Source organism: Venturia canescens, chromosome 8 (assembly GCF_019457755.1).
Source record: "Venturia canescens isolate UGA chromosome 8, ASM1945775v1, whole genome shotgun sequence".
Lineage (NCBI taxonomy): Eukaryota > Metazoa > Arthropoda > Insecta > Hymenoptera > Ichneumonidae > Venturia > Venturia canescens.
In genome coordinates, this window is record NC_057428.1 from 15152375 (window position 1) to 15170560 (window position 18186).

At 46.4% G+C, this 18186-nt stretch overlaps 1 protein-coding gene and 1 long non-coding RNA gene across 3 annotated transcripts in view; one reads left to right on the plus strand and one right to left on the minus strand.

The window, feature by feature from the left end:
• The window catches only part of LOC122414690 (cubilin-like), a 29549-nt gene extending 13249 nt beyond the window's left edge, over window positions 1–16300 (minus strand). Inside the window, exons 1-2 of the mRNA XM_043426223.1 lie at window positions 16187–16300; window positions 4169–4383 (exon numbers count right to left, since the gene is read on the minus strand). Coding sequence (XP_043282158.1) covers window positions 4169–4383; window positions 16187–16286 — 315 coding nt within the window. The 5' untranslated portion in view covers window positions 16287–16300. The remainder of the gene's footprint in view (window positions 1–4168; window positions 4384–16186) is intronic.
• LOC122414691 (uncharacterized) lies at window positions 70–5199 on the plus strand. 2 transcript variants are annotated; one of them, XR_006261799.1, is made up of 3 exons: window positions 70–607; window positions 1696–1966; window positions 2398–5199. It is a non-coding gene; the product is annotated as an uncharacterized lncRNA (long non-coding RNA). The 2 variants fall into 2 exon arrangements; XR_006261800.1 differs by lacking the exon at window positions 70–607 and adding an exon at window positions 976–1034.
• Window positions 16301–18186: the final 1886 nt, after the last annotated feature.

Sequence of the window (18186 nt, forward strand, 5' to 3'; positions counted from 1 at the left end):
TTTTTATCCTTTTTATTCAATCTTCCTGCGGATACCCATTGCGGCTCTTTGCGATTCCATTTTACTGCTTTAACTTTCTCTCTACTAACTTTGCAAGTTCCCGTGGGAGCTTCCGAATGTCTCGCTCCCAGCGACTCGGCTTTTCGAGCTTTTTTCGGGGTCGGATTTTCTCGAGGACCCTGCGTCGATACACTCGACAACGGTTTCCTTGATTTTTCTAACCGTCAATTTGTTCCAGGCACCCGGAGGAATGACCCTGGGCTCAGAGACTCATGCGCCGGCCCAACGTAGGACTGAGCGGTCACCCTACCGAGTACTGGCTCCCCGCGCGAGGCACCTCGATCCCGAAGACCGTCACGGCAGCGCACCGACCGCTTGCGCCATCGTCGTCACCGAGACGGTGGAAAAAATCGGCTGTTTTCAAACTGAAGATCGAGAGGCAAAGATTTCAGTAGAAACGGCGCGAGTCTGGTCAGACAAAGAACGCGGTCGATGCAATCGAAGAAAGTCTCAATGAAAAACGGAGAAAATAGGAGCAACGGGATAACCGGGAGTACAACACTCGAAAAGGGCACTAAGAAAATAATGGGAGGAGAAAAAAGTGAGGGTAAGAAAGCGATGTACGGCGTGAGAAATAAGAGCAGCCCGCAAGGAAGAAAAGGGAAAAGAAAAAGGAGGCCAGGGAAAGACAAGTTTTTGTGGGGCTGGTAGCGGAGCTCCATGCCCTTTCTTTATTCTCTTCATAGCGCAATGTCCGCTTCTAGTGCTGCTGCTGCTGCTACTGCTGCTGCTGCACCACCGGTGTACGGAGCGGAGGTGCTATCTCGAGCCCTGGAGATCAATACCCGATAGAGAAAAGTGAGGGAGTGAGAGAGAGAGAGAGAGAGACAGAGAGAGAGAGAGAGAGAGAGAGAGAGAGAGAGACAGAGAGAGAGAGAGAGAGAGAGAGAGAGAGAGAGAGAGAGAGAGAGAGAGAGAGAGAGAGATGGACGGAGAGTGAGAAGAGGCGAGGACAAACGACGAGACAGATGAAGGTACGCAGAGATGGAGGGAGGGGGACGGTGGTCGCTGATGTCTTTCACGTCAAAGTGTCTCCTTCTCATGGCCGTGTACCTTGATATTTATGTCTGTACATGTGCTCAAAGAATCTTGAAGTTTTTAGGGCTTTCGATCGGCCCCGCGCGGAATGGGTCGTTCAGTCACGTCCGACGGACGTGAAGAATCTTTTTTCCTCTTTTATACTTTCGAAGAAACGTAATCAAATAATATCATAAGTGTTTGCGCGAAGCAACACGCGAGGAGGAAAAAGGAAGTCGATACGCAGCGGGGAAAAAGTCGTTTCCAGCATACAAAATTTGATTAAATTTGGCAACGTTGAATTCTCGGCGTGGGAAATGGAGATTTTTCAATGAAACCGTTCCCTCGACATCGTCGCAACGTTTGTGCCTCGACCATTAATTAAATTGCGTCGCTCTACTTTTTTTTCACTGTGCACTTCCCCCGGTACCGTGTGAATTTTCATTTATATGGCCTGCTGCTATTTTTCCAATTGACGATGCTTAGAAAACGGAATTGTTTGATGGGAAAGCAAATCGTACGTTGCGGGAACAAAGCAATGTTTTTTGTAGCCTCGCACTCGTCGAGAAACAATTTTCTCGTTACAGCGACTCGCTCATTCCTCTTATTTTCTTTCAGTTCAACACGATCGTCAATCGCCACCGAAGAGACACAAGCGAGCGATAAGGAACGAGCGCCCTCGCGATCGAAGCCGGAGAATAAGAGACGAGGATCGAACGAAGCAAGAGGAGGAAAGAGGAAGAAAATGAGGAGAATTCGTGCGGAATAACAGTTGAGTTACCGCGGCAAAGAGAAAAGAGAACGAGGAATAAAATTCTGTGCAAAAAATGAAACGAGCGGAGGCGACGTAAAAAATTACAGGCAAATTTTCAAAGAAGGAAAAAACGAGGTGAGCCAAAGGGAGGAGAAATATTACAGACAGATTCCCAAAGAGGAGCACTGATTTTATCCAGCGTGTGTACAAGCCACTGTGCGAATAATCTTCCCAGGCTGCTCCATTTTCCATCCTTTTTTCCCCCATTTTTCTTTGTATCTGTTTCGCTATCCACGTTCTTTTTTTTATCTCTCCATCTCGTATTTTCCGATCAGATGTTTTGCTGCAAAAGCCTCGGGTCGTTCTCACAATTTGCAAGAAAAATAATTTCATCCGTGCATGTACGCAGTAGAAACTTGGAGTAGAATTGTGCGAGAAAATTCTTTCGTTACTCTTCATTAGTTCGCCGAGCGTAACACAAGCTCCTACAAGGAAAACAGACACGGCGCGATGCGAAGGAAAAAAGGCAGTAATTAGACTTTACATAAAATATGAATTCTTTGCAGGCTCACAGAGACGGAATAATCATCTTTGTTGGATCAACGCATCCCGGGTCCTGATTGAAACACCAGAGGATAACGAGACGCCTTGCCAGCATGAAGGAAGCTGCATGAACGATTGGCAAAGAGGGCGCGGGGCGAAAAAAATGCGGTGGCTGTATGGATCCGGTCGCGGCGAGGTACATCGTGTTTAAACAATAACCCATTACCCATGGTAGATTATGGAGGGTGGACGCGAGAGCCGAGGGGTTCACACGAGTGTCATGCACCAATGAGCTTTGCCGTTAATGAGTATCCGGCTGGAGTAGCACCAGTGGGGCCATAGCCAGGAATGAAATGACGCAATTAATTAGCGAAATTAGTCGTCGTCGTGGTGTGTGTGTGTGTGTGTGCGTGTGTGTGTGTTTGTGTATGTGGGGGAGAGATGGTCTCATGCGTTGGCCTCCGGTAACGAGAATTTTAGTGAGAGCAACGTACTAACCGAGAAAAAATAAAATTGCGACATAAAATCTTAAACGTGGGCAGAGAAACAAGGCGAGCGAGAGAGTAACGTTGATAACCGGCTCGTTTCGAGCCGAAGAATATGAACTTTATTACAAGAGCATCAAATCTGTAGAATTAACGATAAATTGACGATTCTCTGCTTTTACCACCCTTTGTTTATGTACCCATTGCACAGTCGCGGTGCGCTCGAGCGTGTTTCGTTCAATTTATATCGCTGGCCCTATTGAACTATACGATTTCCGTCGCAACGCGCGAGGACGCCACTCTCTTTTATTCCTCCGGCTCGCACGTGTTATCTAAAGCGCAACTATTTGGTACAGGCTATTCGTATAAGCCATTGAATAATTAGCGATCGAATTTCCGTCACCGCGTATCAACCCCGGCGATCAAACACCCTCCCTTTCAATCCGACGACCGACTACTGTATTTAACGGTGACGTCAATTGATCGCCCTGCCAAAACGATCCTTACAATCAAAACATTCTATTGATAATTAGCTTGCGATGAATTGATATCCATTCTAAGTTCCCGGCGGAGCTACCGATACCACATTTTGCTGGAATTACGTGCCCGCGTTGCTCCGAAATTCATGCAAATCTGTATTCATGCTCTGATTTTATTATATGATTGGCAGCATCGATTTTGCTCCCCTCACTTCGTCACTGTCGTCATCGATCCAAAATCCTTCGCTCAAGGACCGTCATATCGAAAATCTCATTCGCCACCTCTGACGGGCTTTGGCTAACTCTGTGCGTCATTTTAATCTCAGTCGTCACCAGAATCCTGCACACATTATTGTTACGAAAAGTATTGAGTCCCGGGGCAATAAAAAGAACCAAGGACGACAACGTTTCGAACAATGTCGAATGTTCCTTGTTAACCGCTGTAGTTATCCTACGGAATGGCACACCGACATACTGGCAACTAAATTGCTATATTGGTACACTGTCAACTTTGACAAAATACGCGTGAGCACGAGTGTGTGCCCATGATTTTTCTGTGCTGAGAATATCGTCAGGAAACTAGAGAGGGAAAGGGAAGGAATGAAACGAGCTGTGAAAAAAGAGTGGAAAGATCGTGGATTGAAAAAAAAAGTGAAAAGAGAAAATTGCATGAATCACAATCGTGTTATCTCGAATCGAATATTTTATGTTTCTGAATAAGATAAACCCATTTCGATAAAAATGCAAGTTAAACGAGAGTATGAAATTCGTGTGAAAGTATAAAATTATCATTGAATTTGAAAAAAAAAAACACTTGTGAAGGGTCTCACCTGGAGATATCCTCCAGCGCAGGTTGTGGCGTTCACGAGTACGCCGACTTTGAATTTCTTGAATCTGACACGAAGTATCCAATCTCGTGGAGTGCCACGAAAGGCTCGAAATCGGTACCAGCATGTCAAGGGTTTGCCCCACGTCTCTGGGCTGACCGAGGGACTCGAAACGTCCTCGTAAATGTCGACGGACTTGTTGCAGTGGTCGCGTTCCGCTGTAACCGCCAAATGAACAAAAAACATTGATTACCGTTTGTGGGAATATTTTGTATTTCGAGTTGATGGCTGCGCTGTTACTTTATGGAACGACGGCTCTCGGTGGACATTTTCTCTACCGATAAATCCAATTCGTTTTCCTACTTTTCAAAACCTCCGCCGGCTCTTCATTCCTTCCTGGGCATGTTGCCTCGTCATATTTCATTTTACGCTTCGTGCTCACAAGTTTTACATTCCGAATAACCTTTCACAAGTGCGACGTTTTCACGAGCGTAAAAAGCGTGCAAGCAAAAAGTTTCGTTGGTAGAAAGAAAAAAAACGGTAAGGGCCTCTCGAGACGACCAGGCTGGCAAAGACAGATAGAGAAAGCCGGAATAAGGGAGGTGAAAAAATGTGAAATAGAAGGAGCAGAATAAGAAATAAACACGTCTTGTGTGCATGTGTGCGAGTGCTCGTATATAGTTTAAACTAGACGTCAGCAGCACGTCCCCTTTGCGTAATAAGATGCTCGCGCGTCAAAGACTCGACGTGGTGGAAAATGCTGCACGAGCACGTCCCCATCGCGGTGGGAACGTGTCGGGCACTGACTGGTCATCATCTAGTCGACGCCACCGAGTAACCTTCCGGAATGGACAAAATTTTATTCGAATGGGACTTACCAATTTCGCTTTCCCAACTATTTCGTGCTCTTTGTAAGTAGAATTTTCAAATGTTCTCTCGGAGAAACTAATCTCCTGGGTTTATTCATTTTCGTATAATGACAAAAAACTGCAGCTAACACAATTTTGGAGGAAAAAATAAAAATAAAATGGCAATAAACGTGCATGTTCATCGCGCCCTTAAATCTGGACGTTCGAACGTTCTGTTTTTACGACCCTTTCTAGTAGCTTCGCTGCAACTACACGGTGGTGGGAAAAAAATGTTTTTATGCAAGGGAGTTTCGTTGGACGAAATCATTCAAATTTCTCGAATCCAAATGATGGTGTTCGGGGAGCTGGTAATTTTGAATTTGCTTTTGCACTCTTTTAAGGTGTCCCAACAAGCGTGCGTTATCGAGCCTGAATTATCGAATCGCGACGAGACGACAATTCTTGTGATTAATCGATGAATTATTTTCATCCACATTTTGTTGCACCGACACAAATTCGTTTATAGCAGCTATACGAAGCTTCGTGGGTTCGAGCAATAACTCGTTTCAGCGTTTGCAAATAATTTGTTCTCAACCCAGGAATACTCATTGGCCGTCGCGTCGAGCTAAATATTTTGGTTGCTCTGAGTGAACCGAAATTAGTTTGGATCTACGAACTCTCGTGCTCGTTGAACTCGCTTCTCCGCTCGGTATTTAGAGGAGTTTGAGGAAAAGTGAAGCAGCCCGATGCAGATTTGAATAATCGATGCCACTGAAGAGCGTGCCTCGTCGCTGCTCGTTCGTCTATGAGCGGAGACTCGAATCCCATTGATGGGAACACTGCCATAAAAATATCCGTACAATGTTTTTATGGGGTCGAACCTCGCGCTCGAGGGGAACGAATGCGACTGGGAGAGTGCACAGCAGCGACCTTTGCGACAGAATCGATATTCAGGCTCATTGATACACATAGAAATCTAGTGAGGAATCGAGACGAATTTCGCTTTCTGTGAGCCCCTCTGCGAATCTCCGATCTCTACGATGTTCAATTTCCGAGCTTCAAAGCCTGACGCGAGCTCCAAATTCGCTGATTTGAATTTAGTAAACCACAATTTTCGTAAGCACGATTGTATCGAATGCTATCGCGTCAATCATGACTCAGTAAATTCGATTTTCTCTCCCCGCCCCGTTGGAATTGGACCACGAACCACGATTTTCATTTCGTTCCGGAGAGTCGTGCTAACGTCCCGGATCTCGAGTTCGTTCGATCAAAGTGCTATTGGAAAAGCTCGAGATACCTCAAGAATTTTCTCGGAATACAAATGCCTGAATGCATGACAATGAAAAATCGAAACGTTGTCTATTGTCAAGGGAGAATTTCCTTTGCCAGCAGAGTTTCTACAACCGCCACATTCGCCCTCGGAACGAGCTCATCTCCGCACAAATTAATCTCGAAACAACGAATTTGTGTCTCATTTTCTCCCTTCGCAGTCGTCGGCTGACAATGCTTTAGCGGAGGCAGAATCGTTCATCGATTTGCAAATGAAATCGTCACCCGCAGGCTCACACCCCCCTCGATATTCTCGAGGCCCCATTGACGTTAATAGTATTCACGGCACGTAGGCATACATCGAGCAAATTCCTCTTAAACATTTGACATCGTACTCAACCATTTGATCTGCCAGAGAATGTTTGTGGTTTCGGATTAGTGGTGCTCGTCAGAGTTAGAGAGGGGGGCAGGGAATCGATTACTCAATTGCTCTCGTCCCTGTTCCCGTGTACGACTAAAGTTTCCGAATATTACGTATAGAAGCTCAATGACTTTATTGGATCGTTGCGGGGTGCCGGAAGCTGTCAACGCCGACGTTTCATTACTGCGTCTCCAATTATCCAAATCCCAAATAATCAGAATCAGAGCACTCGAGTCTCCTCAAACTGGATAAAAAATTGGGATCGTCGGAGGGGGATTCGATGACTTTAGGGTCTCGAAATCCACGCTCGAGGAGCTGCAACTCGCGCAGTGAATTAGCAGTCAATCCAGAGATCGCTGCCTGTAACAGATTCCGTAGACGATCTGCCTGATTGAAAGCGGCGTGCCATCGTGCTTCGAACTTCGAGGAGCGGAGCATCGAGCCTCGCGTCTGGGGACGCGGACGACGGTTCGAGCTCCGAGGGCTAATTTCGATGGGAATTCGAGTCGCTAGTGAGCAGATAACGGAGAAACAAAATATCCGGCAAATCAATAGGATTTTGCGTCTTGTCTGGGAAGGAAGCAGAGAGCGCGAGTGCTACGAAATATAATTTGGCGGATCCCTATCTGGAGAAACTTGGCGAAAACCCGCCTCAAACTCCCTCAGTGTCCTCGTTTTAATCTCGATCTTTGTCCGCTCTTCTCACCGAATGAATTTCTAACTCTAATGAAATTTCCATCCGCTGAATATTCAAAGGTAGAATTAATTGACCGAGATCGGATACGATGTCGCTGTACGCCAAAGCGGCGTATCGTGTCCTCGCCATCTTCCAACCTGCACGCATATATTTATCGGTCTATTAGATTATTTTAATAGGCAATAAAGTCATTGCGCGTCAGCGTTGGTATTCCATTCATTTATGAGGATATACGTGACTCGATGAACAAGCTTTCCGCTTATGAAATCAATCATTCAATTGCTTCGTCGAGTTTATTCCCTCGAAATAACTGCCCCGGTTTTCCAAAGGGTCTCTTCCGTTTAATGTCGTTTCCGCAAAGATCGTAAGATCCCTCCAATTTAATATGGGACCGTAAATTTCATTGTGAGAAACATTTGATGAGATTGTCAAGTTAATTGGAATGAAATTAATTCAAGTTTTAAGAGGATTACTGCGAAACAGGGGCTCGTCTGTTCCCCAAGTCCAACGGCCCCTGTGCATATGCTCCTCAACCTTAAACAATCTCAATATTGTGGTTCGATGTACAACGTTTATTCTCATAATCGATTATCCTTAGTTGGAATACTCGAGAAGTTTGTTCCCATTACACACACTTTCTGGCATGATACTGCTCTCGTATAATCATGCTACTTCCTCTTCCGCCCGTCTCGGGGCTCTCTCTTTCGCACGCGTTTTGTCATTCTAATCAAACTCGAGGGATCGCGCGAGCGGAGGCTTCCTAATCGGAAAACTTGGAGTGACTTCGCAATGTGCAAGCGTTTGTGCATACACGTGAGCGGGGAGAGCGCGATGAGGGAGCTTTTCTTGTTCGAGGGAAACAGCAGCCAAGTGTGTTCTGGCGAAGCGAGCGGGGGGGAGCACAAAAGCTGCGAAACTGTGCGGTGGGCCGGATATGTGGGCGAACTTCCGCGAGTTTCCTCGCCGCATTTAGACGGACTTTTCCTCCAAAATTTGTTCCCTTTTTATCGCGTGCTAAATTTACGAATTTCACATCTCCTCCGAATCGTATTATCTTCCCTTTCGATTCTCCCAATCGCGCGTGTATATAACTCGCCGAAAATGCGCGCTGTAAATTAGGTCGGAGCTTGCCGAGGGAGCCAACAAATTGGCAATTTCATAAAACCCGTTTCGTTGCATTCGTCGTTATTTCATTTGGTAGCTTCGCCAACATTTTCTTCCAATAATCATCATACTTTATTGGCCAAAAAAAAAACCAATCGAAACGAGATTCCCGTGGCACCAATGTCTTTTTCAACGAGGACCGAAGAAACACTTTTTTTCAAATATCTCCAAATAAACACGGCGCCGAGCAATACGCGAGGGATAATGGAAGAGGAAAAAGGCAAAAAGAAATACGCGAATGAGAGAGTTTTTGATGAAAAGCGAAATGAAGTCTCTTTCGGCGAACATCATCGACGAGTGCGGAGCCCAGGAAAGAGGCAGCTTCGCGAGTCAGGCTTTGAGGCCTGAAGTGAGTAAAGAGCCTGTTATATGAACGAGTACGTGTGTATAGAACGTGCTTTCGAGATGCATGATGATGAATACAGGTCACCGTGAGTCGATCGATCGAACAGGTATCCTAACCCCTTCACCGTGCCCCGTTCTAGTTATAGACCCTGCTCGCGATTTCATCCTTTCCCACCCTCTGCGTGCCGCGCTCGTTCATCCCCGCGTCTATTTACTTTGCTTCTTCTATTTATGTCGGTGCATTCACACCGCGGGGCGGGTGTATGAACTCTCGGGAGCTTCCCCGCGAGTTCAACACCGGGAATGGTGGGGCAACGAGAATTCGGGGAGCGACTAAATGACTTGATAAAATATAAAAAAAGCTTTATTTCATGACGAAAAAATGCATCGAGGACTCGACAAGCTCTGCAGCCGCGAATGACGAGTGGCTTAATTTTATCTTTCGAATGTTGTTACTGCTTGAAAAAACGCGAACAATCGCGAGCTTCGCACTCGAGAGTGAAATATCGCATTGTTTGTCCGGACTTCTTCGGGGCGGGATTGATTTTTATGAATGGCAAATTTCCCATGGCCCGAGAGCGAGCTCCGGAGGAAGAAAGTTTAATAGATTGTTGCGGAGTTCAGACTGGCATCAAACATTTCATCTGCTTTGAGGAATACAGAAGCTACAAATCCCCTCGGCCGAGGTATCCGGGGCGATGTGCTTCAACTCGTAAACTGCATGAATTTAAGGAGTTTCGTAAGACGGTGAATCGCGGATAAGCGACGAGAGGCTCGAGCGCGGAAACAATTGCGGACACTAAATCGTTTGTTTGATCCGAGTTACTTTTTTTTCATTTCATATTTTTCTTTATTTTTCCCGAGAAAATTTGATAACACCCGAGAAGTAATGGTCTTCCATGGCAATCATGAGAAGCACCGATCGATTCAATCTACATACATAGACGAGGGATCCTCTTCGAGCCGGTTAAAACGCATATACAACAGAGGAGATTAACGAAAAAAAACTGGGCTCCGATGAAGAAATAAAGCAAAAAACCGGGGGCTCCGCGCGGCGGCTCTCTCTGTAGAGAAAAAATTGCAATCGCCCGAGCGAGCTTACGGCTTACGAGGAAATAAGTAAAAGTGGACTATAACTTTAGTAAATACGACTTTTTATCCCGATGGTAAAGCAAAAAACGAAAGAATGAAAAATAAAACACGGTGTACACGTGCAGCAACACGGAGAGCGTACGCGACGTTGTTGGTTTTTTTTGCAACTTTTTTTATCAAGTACCTGCATCGGCTGAGAGTCGACGCGGTGTGCCACTCGAGTTTATTCAAAGAAATTGCACTAATAACGATTGCGAAATAAAGTGCAATTATAGTAGAAAAACTTTCGCTTTTATTTGTTGTTTTTCGTATTTATGTATCGTATCGATTTTCCTTCGCTTTACATTTTTTTTTTTTTTTTTTTTTTTTTTTTTTTATCAGCACGCCTCGACTCCTTATAATCCTGAATCGTTCTTCGTGCTCGGTGCAAACTTTTCAGCTGTTTCAACTCCGATAAGAAAATCGGGATTATCCTTAGGATAGTAAACTTTACAGGGTGTAAAAAAAGCTTTTGCGAGGAGAGCAATCTGTAAATCGTGTGTACAGCCAAGAACCTTAATACCAAAAGAAAAATGTGCGAGCGTCGATATTTCCGCTTGGTACTTTTCGAAATGAAAATATCATTTTCGCGAGCATTTCAAGGCTCGAATCGAAGCTCGATGCGCGTCATTTTCAGTCTGCCGGTGTTTACTCCATTGGAAAAAGTGACTCGCATCAATATTATTTCCGTCGATACCGCGCTCAAGCCAACGGGCGGGATGAAGAATCACAAATCGCCAGAGTGTTTATATTAGGAGGTTTCCGTACAGAACTCGCCGGACAAACCTCGTTTCAGATCGATGAAAAACTACTCTCGGCGCGATTTCAATTGAATTACTCCGTATACAGCCGAGGAGAGAAAATAAAAAACAGAACAAAGTGTAAAACCGCGCGAATAAAAGTAAAATTGTCGCGTGTTATTCGAGCTACGTGCAGAGCTCGCTTTCCGCACACGTGTCAAATAGCAGCGCACCCCAAGACTTACCGCGCGAGTGTTAAAATTCACATAACGATCCTCCAAAAAAGCGATGCTACCAGCAACTTTCTCTCTTCAAATTCATCGCGTTTCGTATCCGCCCTCTAAAAGCATCATTTGTGCAGACGAAAATCGCGAAAATTCGGCTCCGATCCATCGGAAACTCGCTCTCGAAAAACCCTCCTCGAATCCGCATTGCGCAGTGTCGCAATTGCGAATAAAAATTCTGCGGAATTCATAAAATAATAAAAAATTATGAGGAGTCGGTCGGAAAATAGAGGCAGCCGAGCCGACAGCGGCGCGTCGAAAATTTGATAACATTCCCTGCGCGAAGAATCCCGTGGCCCATTATGCGGTGTAGCGCCGCGAGAGTATCATTATAACAGAAAAAGTGGTCTCTGCTCGTATCTCATGTGACATTCATGTTCGTATTGTTCGAATGATGCCTCGCGTCGAGGCGCGCCCGAGTCCTGTTCTATTCGCGTTATTATACAGGAAGTTTATCCCGGGAAAGCTCGCGGAGCTTGTCCACAAAACAAAGGCCGAACGGGCATCGTCGGCAACGTAAAACGGCGAGTGAAAAAGCGACGTCAAAGCGAATAAAGGGGAGTAAAAAATATGCGGAATTAGAGGAGAGGAACGTGTGCGACGAGAGGAAAGTATATTAGCCGAGTCTCGCGGCGGTGAGGATTAGGCGGAAGGTGATCGTTAAAGCGGGACAAGAGCTGGCCCAAATAAGGAGAAAACCGGAAAGAAAGGGAGCGAGAATGGGAAGGGAGCAGGACGGAGGTCAGCGCTCGGGGCGCGTTGAAGGTCCGGGCGTAGTGAAAAGGGGCAAGAGGCGCGTTAAGGTCGTCGTACAAGGTACGTGGTGCGCGTGTAATCCGTGGCTCGTAAATTAGGCTCTAAGCGAGAGCAGTTGGGATATCGAAAAGGGGCAGAGGGCGTTGGGGATGGAGAGAGAAAAGGGATTTTCGGAATAGGTTGGGGCTGTGTGCGTGCGGATCGAGAGGAACGAGTGTGCGGACTCCGGAAGGGAGAAGCTGCGCAGGGCGTGCTGGCTCTCGTCGTAGGGTCGGGGCGTTAAGCCGTGAGCTTATGCGATCCTTTTAAGAGTAAGCCTAATCCACATTCAATGCTCGACACGATGCTTCGCGGTGTAGGGACGGTGTGTAGTGCTCGGTGCAGCGGAAATACCGGGTCCCGCGTTCGACCAAAAGCTCCAGCAGTTTTACCCTGTGCGAACAGCCCGCTGGTAGCCTTGTTAAGGACTAACGATCCTCTGGCAACTGTGCGCGAGGACCTCGAGTACTAATATGCGATTATTCCAGGCGCCGCGTCTGAACCGCGTGCGAGAAGGTAAAGCCTCCGCGCCGCCGACTCCGATTCCTTGTCCGAGGGCTCCAATGCCTCGTTATATTCATTCAGTCGAAATATGCACCGAAGGCGCGGAGCGAGAACCGCCGGAGAACCTGTCCGATTACACCTCCATCCGGGCGAGCATTGCCTCGCCGCAGGAGACACGCAACGGACTACCTTAAAAACCTGGCTTAAAAGCGAAATACGAAAAGCACACGGATTATAAGCGGCCTGCTCGCCCAGGGCCGTGCGCGGAGCAACGAGAAATGAAAGAAAAATAAAAAATTCATGCGTTTTCGAAGTTATTGCTCGCTCCCCTCCCATTCCGTTGCGTCCCCGGGCTCCCCCGCTTCTCCGTTGCCATCGCCGAAGCCCCGGTATCGGAGTTTGCTCCCGCCCCCGGCGAGCTTCGCTTTAAATACGAGCCCTCGAATGAGCATGGTCCAAGTATTTGCGTTGCTCGAAAAATACATCTCGATAAATATGTACAAAGAAATATCCATTCGCTTTGGAAACGCGCCCCGGAAGCCCTCGCTTTCATGCCGCTTTCGCGATCGAACTTCGTAATATCCCGTCCCCTCGCCCTCCGCGCGTCTACTCAAAACACACACACACACACACACACGCGCAGTCAATGGTATTACGAGTACTTTGAGTTATGCGCGTTAAGCTCTTCTGCATGCTCCTCTAGCTGCGCACACATGTTGCAAAAAGGATAAAGCAGAGCACAAATCCTCAAGTGTGCAACGACCCAAATCCCAACGATCTTCCTCCGGTTCACATAGCAATGCGATTGCGAGAGGGAGCCCACGGACCACCGAGCTCGCGCATAAAACTGAGAGCAAGAGCGAACGCGCAATGCCGCTGCCGGGGCTACGACAAAGCTACGTAACATATGATTCAGCAGAGTGATGTGTCATATCGCGTGTATTATAAGATTCTGGGTTGTACGAGGACGCGGATGCAGCAAACCTTCGCTGCCGGCTACTTTTATTCCGATAAAATCCAAATTTCTTCGTTTCTCGGTGTCTCAGACGCGCGCCACTCGATTCTTTCTCATCCCGCGCGCTTTACGCTGCTTCGAAAATCTTTTCGGATAACGCGGTGAATAAGAATTCATGATGGGCGAGAAAAAATTGAGAGGTCGAAGATGAAAAATACTGGGAAGTCGGGCGAAAAAAATAAAAAGTCATTACTATCGGCCATTCCCCAGGGCTCGAGGACAACAAATAGTGAGAAAATGTAAAGGAGTGAAAAATGGGGTACGAAAGAGAATGAAATTCGAAATGGTTGGTGGAAGACGGGAGCAGGGTGAAAAAGGTGAAAATATAATAGTCGCGGGGGGGAGGCGAGGCGAGTCAGACGAGGCGAATGAAATTCGTCTGGGTACGTGATGGCTCGCGTGACTCGATAACTTTGATATTCGTGTCACGCTCGCGTATTCTTGGCTCTTCGTACGTATTCGTAAAGATTTTTATTTATTTATTTTCTCTCTCTTTCTCCCCCGTTTTTTTCCATTTTTATTGAATACTCTGCGGGCAAGCGTTATAAAATGGAACGCTCGTGCATCTCCGGGTCAGATTCCGCGTGTCGAGCTCCTCAAATTATTCTGGAAATATGCTCCGCATCGAATATAAATAGCAGGATTGTAGAACGGTGATCTCGATTTCGAGGCACTTTGGAGTCGTTGCTTTTTGCGCAACTCGGCCCCATTAACGTGACAACTCGAATGGTTTTTCGGAGGACTTTATCGGAGCAGCTCGTTTCAGGCCAATCTTGGCCGAGTCGAACGGTTCAACGCCCTCGAGCCATTAACCCATCGGGAAGTCTCCTCCGTGGACTAAATTAGAGTTTTCAGCTCTAGAAAGGCTCCGAAGCTCATAACTGTATCCACCGGGTAAACTTTGTCTCGAGACTCAACGGAGATGACTGTTTATATAGATTATCGCGGATAGAGGCAACTCTGTTGTGCGAGCTCGATCCTTCTCCCTCCTTCTTCGCCCCCCTTTCCTCCCGGTCTTTCCTGCGCCAGGTAAACTCTCCTGGGTCTCGTTCGTTCCGAAAACTTTGGAGTATATATAATCGCCCGGCGCGTCCAGCTTCGCTGTATGCAGTCGAATGTGCACGCGGAGACTACAAGCCTTTATTTATAGAGGTGCGATAAGTCAGGTAACTCTCCGGAAGAGAAAGGGGCGGGAGGAAGGGACGAATCGGAAGGCAGGGGCTGGGAAGCGTGAGCTCGGAACGACAGAGCGGAGAGCAACAGGGAGGGCTGTGTTTCTCCGCGTTGCGGGCTTCCCCGTGCCGTCGCTTCGTCGAGCCCGTTCCGCATCAGGGGAACGAGTACGTGTTTGGTCAGACGTAAACTAAACTCCTGGGAACGATACGTGACCTCACTCCCGAGTGCGAGGGTGTTGTCGCGCCTTAACAAAAGGAGTATGAGCGGGGGAGAAGGAAAGGAGAAACTTGGCCTGAGCTGTCCAATCGCCTGATAATAACGAATGGTTTTAATTCTCAATCTCCCAGCCTCAATTCCCTTGCCCACTGCGATTTTTCTTTTACCGAGGCTCCTGCACCGGCTGACTTGTATTGATTTATATCACTAAAACGATTTGGATGTTTCCTGCTTCGGAGATTTCATCTACGCGATTCTTCACGGATCGGGACACGTTCAGCTTTCTGGGAGCGTAGGAAGAATGCCTGCGGAGAAAAAATGGCATTGGGGCTTGCTGTAGTCGCTTGTGAGGGATTTTTATTCACGGTTTCGCCAATTCGAGATTGTTGCGTACGCAAGAGCTCGCCTGCTCGTGACGCGGGACCGCGATTTTGACGTTTTTATTAGAATTTATTCTCGATTCGCAATGTCCCATATGGATCTTTAATGTCGATGCGAGCAAAGTGAAAGCAAATTCGAAAGCGACGCGAACGATAAGAAGGAGAATTTGATGGCGTGCGGAGAAGACTTTGTGCGATCGAAGCCGACGGCGCAACCTCGTCCGCGGAAAGTTAAGCTTCGCCGGAGCTTTTCGCCTTGGCCCGATCGCAGCGCGAGCCTCTGCGACTCGGCAGAGTAGGTGACAGAAAGAACGAGAGCGGGAAGAGAAAGCGAAGGAGGGGAGAGGCGCGATGGAGCACACGAATGAAAGAGAAAGGGCGAAAAAGCATTATCGCTTCGCATAGAACTTCGAAATCCCCAAATGCGTCCCAAAGTTCCTCCAAAACCTTGGCACCCTCTCTCCCCTTACTTTTCCACGATTCCACCAGTGTTCTCATACTTTTCAGGGTGCATATACCGCTGCATTATATACGCTTACTCAACGAGGTAGGGTTACGAGTTTCGTGGATGTGGCTCATGGCGTCAGAAACTTTTGTCACTGCCGCGAAAAGGAGGAAAATCTCGAGGAAGAAAAAGCGTTTTTTTACTCTTTCATCTTCTCCTTCAGACTTTATACACTTTTTCTTTGGCCCTTTGCGCGTGCACGTATGTTCGAATTTCACCGATAAACGCCCCGAAAGGAAAGAGTTGTCGCACGGGAGGATTTCTCGATTCAGCAACGTTATTTGTTGGCATAATGTATACATACGAATGATATTTGTTCGCTCGAACAAGCTTCGCAACGTAAATATCAACAACACTCGGAATTGCAGGCTGTCCAGAAGCACTGAAAGAAACTATTTTTTCAGCGCATCTCTCGAATATCGAAACAAACTCCTTTCAACGTTGATATTCTCGCGCATCCATGCAAATATCGTGACGCGAACAACATGTCAAATGAAAGACTCGCGTGTGTGTAAAGGATTAAAAGCTTACCTTTGCGCATGGCGGCGGGACTCGGGGTGGCAAGGACGAGCAGAGCTAGACCGAAGAAGCCCCACCACCAACCCCAACTTACAGCTGCTAGTGCAGGCATGTTTTTCCCAGCCAGTCACCCCCGCGCCCCCCACCACCCCCGTCTAAAAGCTATCAGACGACTTTTTCCCTCCGCGCCGGAAGCCTCATTTGCGATCGCCACCTGTAAGCATCGATTGGAAGAGCGTTTTCAAAAAATCAATCATTTTGCGAGTCTCTTTTGTAATCGTCGTTATATATTTTTCTTGTAATTTTTCCATCGTTTTTTATCGTATTTACGTCGGTGTCAAGCTTTCCTTGACGGGCATCAAGGAGTCAAGGAATTTCGGAGATTTTCTACAAAAAATTCAAACCGGATTTGTCTCTTCGTCTTTTTCTTCGTTTCAGTTTTCACGTGCAATTTACAGTAACTCGAGCTTCGGCTTCGAACTCCCCTCCCCAACCCTTCGAATTTCATCTCCGGAAATGCAGAGATCCGAAAATTTCTAAAATTTTTATAAAAGTCGAGTGATTCTCTTAAGGCTTAAGGCTTACCGCTTATGATGGACGGAAAAATCCAGAATTTTTTTATTAGATATTCGTCGAGTACAATGTCTGAAGAATATTCTCACGAAATTTCATAAAGATCGGAGCGTTAGATTCGTAGCACGGGTATTTAAACCGACCACCCGGTGCGCGCGCGTTCGTCTAATACTCGAATCTTGATTATCTTGAAAAGTACGTTTGCCAAATTTATACCACACATTTATTATAATAATAGCTAGGGCCTGGACGAAAAATGCATTTTTTGTTAAAACTGCCGCCATTTTTTTAGATCAATATTTTTACAAATCCTCCCCGTCCAGGCCCAAGCTATTATCATAATAAATGAGTGGTATGAATTCGGTGTGGATCGGATTAATAGTTTTTTAGTTATCAGGTCCACTGCAAGTGATGCTCAAAAAAAGATGCTGCTAGAATACAGCCGGAGTTGCACCGTTTTGAGAAATTTTTTGATTAAAAAAATTGTAAAAGTACACGAACATACGTACTAACGAATGTCGTTCACAGTTTTTCGATAAAAAATCAAGAAAATCACGTTTTTTCGCTCGCTCCAAGTGCACATAACTCGTTAAAAACGAATTAAAAATTTGCCAAACAAATCGTCCAAAAAGTCGGATAAACCAAGCATTTGAAGGACATCGAGGAAACATTGTGAAACTTAATAAATGAATCGTGAGCCTTCCTTTTGATCCTCATTCCAGTATCCAGCACACCGACAGACGTTCCGCTGGTAAGCATCATTCGGAGCCTCATATTTATAAACTTCGGGAAGCGGCAAACACTGCGGGTCTCTTGTAGATAGAACTCCGGAATGGAGAAGAGGCCGAAGATAGACCGGAAACTCGCTGGATATCTATTTTGCATAGGACAACCTACGGCCTCCCTTTCCTTGTATGAAGCGCTTTGCACTCCGTCTACTGTATCGTCTTCTTGCTAGCCTTGCTTTCTCACTCCCTCTCTTTCTTATTCCGAGCCAGAACCGCGACAGGAAACACATATAACACTACAAAATTCAGTGACGATCCTATAAACTCGAGCACCTCGTACACAGAGCAAAAACACACATACGAACGCTTACTCGAGTCCGCATTCCACGTATACACATGGAAATACGAGAAATACGGTCTCTATTATGGCGCTGAGAATCGAATAGAAAAGTGACCGGAGCATGGAAAAGGAAAAACATCAGACTGCGGTGGTAGGATTGCAATGACTTGACGTTTCGTCGTGCTCAAATTCGATTGAAAAATTAGAGAAACGAGCCTGATCTTGATCGAGGCTAAGTGACAAAAGGCCTTTTAGCTCGAAAACCATGATTTTTGGTAGGGAGCGAGAATGAATGAAAAATTCGTGCCCAAACTTTGAAAACCTAATCGAAGGAGGAGCTTGTCGAACTGCCTTAAAGCAGGAGAAAGACT